The sequence below is a fragment of the Arachis ipaensis genome, chromosome B02 (genome assembly GCF_000816755.2).
Source record: "Arachis ipaensis cultivar K30076 chromosome B02, Araip1.1, whole genome shotgun sequence".
Taxonomy (NCBI): domain Eukaryota; kingdom Viridiplantae; phylum Streptophyta; class Magnoliopsida; order Fabales; family Fabaceae; genus Arachis; species Arachis ipaensis.
The window spans coordinates 108,568,045-108,575,305 of record NC_029786.2 but is presented as its reverse complement, the minus strand read 5'-3'; the positions used below and the strand labels follow the sequence as shown (position 1 = coordinate 108,575,305).

Sequence of the window (7,261 nt, the reverse complement as noted above, 5' to 3'; positions counted from 1 at the left end):
ACTGTAGTCAGATTCTGGTTTCAATACGAGCCACTAATATATTATATGTATCTTTTTCTTTATCCCGCACAAAATTAGTAATATCATGAGATAAAGCATTTTCGGACATTCTCAAGTTAACCACTTTGAGTATCTATAATTGCCACGACACACCGCACCGCGATGCTGTCGCAATTCATGAATATACGTGACATCCTCGTAGAATCTGTTCTTTATAAACGATAATAAAGATCTATGACATAATTAATTCACATGGTGCGTAAATCTTTTTACTGTTTATGTTATCCGTACATTCTCATAATTAACAATTGATGTTAATAATTAGCTGGTTTACAAGAGTTATTAGAAGTAGTAGCAAGTTTTATTATTCTTTACCATTTTTACCAATAATAATAGATGCCATAATGTAAACGTGGTTATTACTTGTCATAAGATACAGTACTATATTTTGGCAAACGTGAAACATGACCTATCAAATTTACTGTTTTTGTTAGATGGTAACTAGTAATGGATCCCTAAAACTGAACAAGTATTGTAGGGAACACGAGGTACCCGTGGAACAAACAACAAAAGGATTATTTTTTGATAAATCATAAGCATGTTGGGGGCCCTAGGGTAGATAGATGTCCACATCATATCCGGTACTGCCAGTTCTTACACTTATAATAAATTTAACCAGTCAACGTGGTGAGTTGAGTAAAGACGAGAGTTATACTTAATTATTTACCAAAAATAAAAAAAAAAGTTGCTTATTTTGACCATCAAGTTCAATCCGTTTGGTATTTAATATTAAATATAGTTTGAAAAATTGTTAGGTGAAACACGAGCATTGCACGTGACATGGGGTTAGGTGGGTGCATAGTCTTATATGCTTACTAACTTTTCTTAGTGTTAGCTCCTAACTCCATTGGCTAATTCACCAGTCACCATCTTTGACTTGGTGATTGCTCATTTTCTAAGTTACTTTTCATTTTATTTTAAAACTTGACGGCTCTAAAATAGTACTACTAGCTAATTGACTATTCCCCACCTAACTGCTAACTATACTTGTGTTGTTGAATTAAAATTTACCTATGATTAGTTGTTGATTAGGAATAATTAAATTAAATAAAAGATTTCTCTAATCCTTAGTTCTTTTTTCTTCTTTCAGGTTCTTGAATGCTGGAATATTTGGCAATGGAACAGAGACAAATTGCACATTGCCGCACACAGCTACTAGAGCAGCAATGCTAGTGAGGATCAACACACTCCTCCAAGGCTACTCAGGAATCAGATTTGAGATCTTGGAAGCCATAACCAAGCTTCTGAACAACAACATTACACCATGTTTGCCACTTAGGGGAACAATTACAGCCTCTGGTGACCTTGTTCCATTATCATACATTGCTGGTTTGTTAACTGGCAGACCAAATTCGAAGGCTGTTGGACCCAATGGAGAGATCCTTAATGCAAAAGAAGCATTCCAAGTGGCCGGAATTGGATCCGAGTTCTTCGAGTTGCAACCTAAAGAAGGCCTTGCACTAGTGAATGGCACTGCTGTTGGTTCCGGACTAGCCTCAATTGTCCTATTTGAGGCCAATATCCTAGCTGTCTTGTCGGAGGTTCTTTCGGCTATATTCGCGGAGGTGATGCAGGGGAAGCCAGAGTTCACTGACCATTTGACACACAAATTGAAGCACCATCCTGGACAAATTGAGGCTGCAGCCATAATGGAACACATTTTGGATGGTAGCTCATATGTCAAAGCCGCCAAGAAGTTGCACGAGATTGATCCGTTGCAAAAGCCTAAACAGGACAGATATGCACTTAGGACTTCACCTCAATGGCTTGGCCCTTTGATTGAAGTGATTAGATTCTCAACCAAATCAATTGAGAGGGAAATTAACTCTGTTAACGACAACCCTTTGATTGATGTGTCAAGGAACAAGGCTTTGCATGGTGGTAACTTTCAAGGTACTCCAATTGGTGTGTCTATGGATAACACAAGATTGGCCATTGCATCAATTGGGAAACTCATGTTTGCTCAGTTCTCTGAGCTTGTCAATGATTTCTACAACAATGGCTTGCCTTCAAATCTAAGTGCTAGTAGGAACCCCAGCTTGGATTATGGCTTCAAGGGAACTGAAATCGCAATGGCCTCTTACTGTTCCGAACTGCAATATCTTGCAAACCCGGTAACTAGCCATGTCCAGAGTGCTGAGCAGCATAACCAAGATGTGAACTCTCTTGGTTTGATTTCAGCTAGGAAAACAAATGAAGCTGTTGAGATTCTCAAACTTATGTCATCGACCTTCTTGATTGCACTTTGCCAAGCCATTGATTTGAGGCATCTGGAGGAGAATTTGAAGAACACCGTGAAGAACACTGTGAGCCAAGTTGCCAAGAGGACACTAACCACCGGTGTCAACGGCGAACTCCACCCATCAAGATTCTGTGAGAAGGATCTTCTCAAGGTTGTTGATAGGGAGTACTGTTTTGCATACATTGATGATCCTTGCAGTGCTACATACCCTTTGATGCAGAAGCTAAGGCAAGTTTTAGTGGAACATGCACTTGCAAATGCTGAAACCGAGAAGAATGTGAACACCTCAATCTTCCAGAAAATTACAACCTTTGAGGAAGAATTGCAGACCCTTTTGCCTAAAGAAGTTGAGGGTGCAAGAATTGCATATGAGAATGGACAAAGTGCGTTACCAAACAAGATCAAGGAATGCAGGTCTTATCCATTGTACAAGTTTGTGAGGGAGGAGCTGGGGACTGAGATGCTAACTGGTGAGAAGGTTAGGTCACCTGGTGAAGAATGTGACAAATTGTTCACGGCAATGTGCCAAGGGAAGATCATTGATCCTCTTCTTGAGTGCATTTCTGAGTGGAATGGTGCTCCTCTTCCTTTATGTTAGGTTTAAAGTTTGGTTTCATCTTTTTCTTTCTGTGTTTGTATTTTTTATTATATTGCTAAGAATTTGGTTTGTTTGTTAAGCATGTGGGAAATCAGATGCAGAGATTTGTTAAGCATTAAGAGTGAGCGTGATTGATGATGTAATAGATCAGAATCTCTCATTTGTTTGCCATTGCTTTTGGGGCACAGATACAATACCCAGCCTTCTATGTAAAGGAAGTTCTTTCACTTAAATAATGCTTCTAAATTTTCATTCTTTGTGTGTTCTACTCTTTTTAACTAATTGTCTTTTTTAACTTTGTTACGAATCATTATTAGTAGCGAGTTTCAATGGGAATTGTCAAATGCCTCTTCTGATGCGGAGATGACAATTCAGCCAATTTCAGACTATTAATTTCGAGAATAAAGGAAAGACCAAATGAATATGTCAAATGCTAATGCAACTGTATTAAGAAAACTATTGCTTTCTTCAGTTATTAGAATTAAAAATTCACAAATTGTTGCCTTAAAAGAACACTATTAGAAGAAGCAAAAGAATATATATGGACTAACTGATTCTCCAGATTTTCCTGATTATTATACTTGTGTAAAAACTTGGTATATTAACATAACATGCTATATATAAGATTTAACTAACCTTTTTATGTTGTTTTATTGACAAACCCCACAAAAAAGAAAATAATAAAACAAAAAGTATATTTATTAGAACTTAGAAGTATAACGGAAAAAACTGCAAATACCTAATAAATATATTTGATTGTGATTGTGCTGCGTAAGAATCAATCCATCAAACAGAGTGTGTGTCGCCGTCAACTATGGCTTCTTCTTGCATTCACCTCCTCAAACGAACCCTCCGAAGCGCCCACCTCCCATCAAACCCTACCACCCCCGTCGCCAGATTCTTCTCCTTCGCTTCTTCCACTCCGATCCGCGCCACTCTCTTCCCCGGCGACGGTATTGGCCCCGAGATCGCCGAATCCGTCAAAAAGGTTTTTCCTTCACCGCCTATTCTCTTCGATAGGCCATTTATTTATTTTCAATTTTTCTTTTGCTTTTTTGTTTTTTCTTTTTGCAATCGGTGCATGGTTTGAGTAAAGATCTCTCCTTTTTTACTACTGATTGTTTACCTCTTGTGATTAATATTTTCAGCTGAATTTTCCTGTTTTACGTGACATAAATTTATGAAAGTAAAATTAAGATGATTCGTAAGATATGCTCTTTAATTCCATAACTTTGATTTGATTTATGTAAATTTAGATTTACGGTTCACTACGGTGATGCTCATGCAACTATATATTTATTTCGTTAATGTTTTGAAAGCATAATTTGCGTATGGAAGGGATGGGGTCATGAACACTTAAGACATTTGCATGGAAATGAAGTAATGGAACTATGCTTATGTGTTTGATACTATGCGTATGTGTTTTTACTCATTTCCAGAGTTATAGTTAACATGACATAATTTTTCGTTGGAGTTAAACGGATCCTTTATTAACAATCCCAACTCTCAAGTTTCGTATGCTGCAAAAATATGACTCTTGTAGTATGGTATATTAATGGAAAGAGACTTGTGTTGAATCAATGTAATGCTTTGTAAACTCTTACAGTTTCAATGATTAGATATTCAAGGAAGCTGAGGTGCCCATAGAATGGGAAGAGCACTATGTGGGAACTGAAATTGATCCGAGAACCCAGAGCTTTCTGACATGGGAAAGTTTGGAATCAGTTAGGCAAAATCGGGTTGGCTTGAAAGGGCCAATGGCCACCCCTATTGGAAAAGGGCATCGTTCATTGAACCTTACACTAAGAAAAGAACTGAATTTGTATGCAAATGTTCGACCGTGCTACAGCCTGCCTGGCTACAAAACTCGGTATGATAATGTAAACCTTATCACCATCCGTGAAAATACTGAAGGAGAGTATAGTGGTCTTGAGCATCAGGCAAGTTTCACACTTTCACAAATTTTGATGTTGGATGCTATCAACCAAGTTCTGATTAATATATCTTTTAGTTTTTTTGTGTAACAGGTTGTGAGAGGTGTAGTAGAAAGTCTCAAAATTATTACACGCCAAGCAAGTTTAAGGGTGGCTGAGTATGCTTTTCACTATGCCAAGGTACACGGAAGAGAGAGAGTGTCTGCTATTCACAAGGCCAACATTATGCAGAAGACTGATGGTCTTTTCCTCAAGGTCCAACAATACATACAAATACCAATAAGTGTTAATCTCAAGATTTATTTGTGAACCCTACCTAACAGTGACCTTTTATTTGGAAACTTGTTCTAGTGCTGTCGTGAGGTTGCGGAGAAGTATCCTGAGATAAAATATGAGGAAGTTGTCATTGACAATTGCTGCATGATGGTATATCTGTGAACTTGGATGTAGGATACCACTGTATATGGAAATTCTTTTAGCATTGTAAAGGGAATGACATTTGTTCTATTTTACCATCTACAGCTTGTGAAGAATCCTGCACTTTTTGATGTATTGGTGATGCCTAACCTTTATGGTGATATTATTAGTGACCTTTGTGCTGGCTTGGTTGGGGGATTGGGCTTGACACCAAGGTATAACTTTTTGTAGTTTAGTCAACAAAATCAAGAAGTTACAATCTTATCATCTGACCTTATTTTATGCCTTTTTCAGCTGCAACATTGGTGAAGGAGGTATTGCACTTGCTGAGGCTGTACATGGTTCAGCACCTGATATTGCTGGAAAGGTAAGGTTGTGTAGAAATGAAACTTGGCTTGGCTTATGAGAATAAGGTTGCATAGATATGAAACTTGACATGGGGCAGGCAGGGTCACCCTCATTTGAGGGTTAAATAATATATACTGTTGGTTGCTTATATTTTCCTTTGGATTTGTGCAGAATTTGGCAAATCCAACTGCTTTACTGCTAAGTGGTGTTTCAATGTTGCGCCATTTGGATCTCCATGACAAAGCGGATCAAATTCAAAATGCCATCCTCACCACAATTGCAGAAGGGAAGTACAGAACCGCTGATCTTGGTGGCAAAGCAAAGACAACTGAGTTCACCAATGCAATTATTGATCATCTCTAAATTATGCTTTTGAGTCAGCAAGTAATTGCTGACAATGATTTTGTTTTGTGTTAATGACTTAATGTTCATCCCCCCCTCCCCTTCTCCTTTCCAGAGGAATAGGACCTCAGCATAATGGAAAACTCATCTAAGTGTGTGACCTTGAAACCAAAGACATGGAGTGAGCAAGCCTCCATGCAGTCTTATGGCCTTTGACAGGGGACAGGTCTCTAACACTTCTAACATGCACTTTGATTGAAAACCTTCCTTACTCCATTATAGTATTCTTGTTAATGATCTAGCTAAATAAAAGTACCATACAATGTTTCGTTCATTCATAGTCGTCATTTTTCTTGTCTGTGCCGGTTATTTGCTTAGTAACTTATTCGAAATTTGCTTGATTCAATCACTACTATCTATATATACACTTTGTATTTTATTTCTTATTGGCTCAGGATATATACACGTTGTCTAAATCATGATTTGAAGATATCAAAATGGGGAAACAAACACACAAGTTTTTGTTCCTGTTGGAAGTACATAGATCATTGGTCATTGGCTAGGTAATTAAGGTCAGACAATACCATTCATCCAATTAGCCTCCAACAACCACGTAGTGTCAAGGGTTTATTGGAATTTTGCTAGTGCTTGTCAAATATGATGACATTAATAAACTACAGATGGAAGCAATGTTATGGTCTATGGATCGGGGACGAATAATATCCTAATCTAATGACGCGAAGCTCCAATACAAACCATATAAGGTTTTGGTAAAGGGCGAAATTGGAAACATGCAGCGCAAAAGTAAACAAATTTTGTCTCCATCAAGTATCCAAAGTATCATCGAATATAAATCAATATTAGCTATCTAAGTTGATAACAACAGGGAAAAAAACACACGGTTGTTGGAGAAGATTATATCTAGAAGAAAAATATTTTCTATGCTTAGTTTGTTTTGTGTAAATAAATTGATATATACTACTTTACTAACAGATCCTTTCAGAGTAACTTTCACATTTTATCAACAATAAAATAGAGGGCTGTTAATTTAGTGGACAAGATATGAGTGAAACCCCATTATCTCACCCTTTCTCCTCTTTTGGTTGCTGTTTCTTCTTTCTTTTTTTTTGTCTGAGCTTGGTTAGTGGTTACACTAAATTCCTTGCCCGGAAAAAATATTCAGGGGTTGGTGTGAGTTTTTCACTATCAGTCAATGTTATATATCAATAATAATTTGATATTTATTTTCTTAATAATATCTTAAAGTTTAAATTATACATATAAAAGTATTATTTGTATATTTAAAATTCATTATTATAT

General features: G+C 37.1%; 2 protein-coding genes across 3 annotated transcripts in view; both read left to right on the top strand.

Annotated features, from left to right (window-relative positions):
• LOC107626489 (phenylalanine ammonia-lyase) overlaps positions 1-3,154 on the top strand; it is a 4,017-nt gene extending 863 nt beyond the window's left edge. Inside the window, exon 2 of the mRNA XM_016329381.2 lies at positions 1,151-3,154. Within this exon, the coding sequence (XP_016184867.1) occupies positions 1,151-2,900 (1,750 nt within the window). The 3' untranslated portion in view covers positions 2,901-3,154. The remainder of the gene's footprint in view (positions 1-1,150) is intronic.
• Positions 3,630-6,279, top strand: LOC107626488 (isocitrate dehydrogenase [NAD] catalytic subunit 5, mitochondrial). 2 transcript variants are annotated; one of them, XM_016329378.2, is made up of 7 exons: positions 3,630-3,888; positions 4,520-4,840; positions 4,928-5,089; positions 5,186-5,260; positions 5,357-5,466; positions 5,546-5,618; positions 5,771-6,279. In XM_016329378.2, the coding sequence occupies exons 1-7, from the start codon at positions 3,715-3,717 to the stop codon at positions 5,960-5,962; spliced, it is 1,107 nt and encodes a 368-aa protein (XP_016184864.1). In that variant the 5' UTR covers positions 3,630-3,714; the 3' UTR covers positions 5,963-6,279. The 2 variants fall into 2 exon arrangements, with proteins under 2 accessions (XP_016184864.1, XP_016184866.1); XM_016329380.2 differs by having other exon boundaries at positions 3,655-3,888; positions 4,507-4,840.

What these genes read in the sequence shown, in the direction of transcription:
- LOC107626488 (XM_016329378.2), top strand. Translation starts at nt 3,715, where the DNA reads ATGGCTTCTTCTTGCATTCACCTCCTCAAACGAACCCTCCGAAGCGCC. An exon ending in TCGCCGAATCCGTCAAAAAG is followed by an intron (nt 3,889 to 4,519) that starts GTTTTTCCTTCA and finishes TTCAATGATTAG; the next exon opens with ATATTCAAGGAAGCTGAGGT. An exon ending in TTGACAATTGCTGCATGATG is followed by an intron (nt 5,261 to 5,356) that starts GTATATCTGTGA and finishes TACCATCTACAG; the next exon opens with CTTGTGAAGAATCCTGCACT.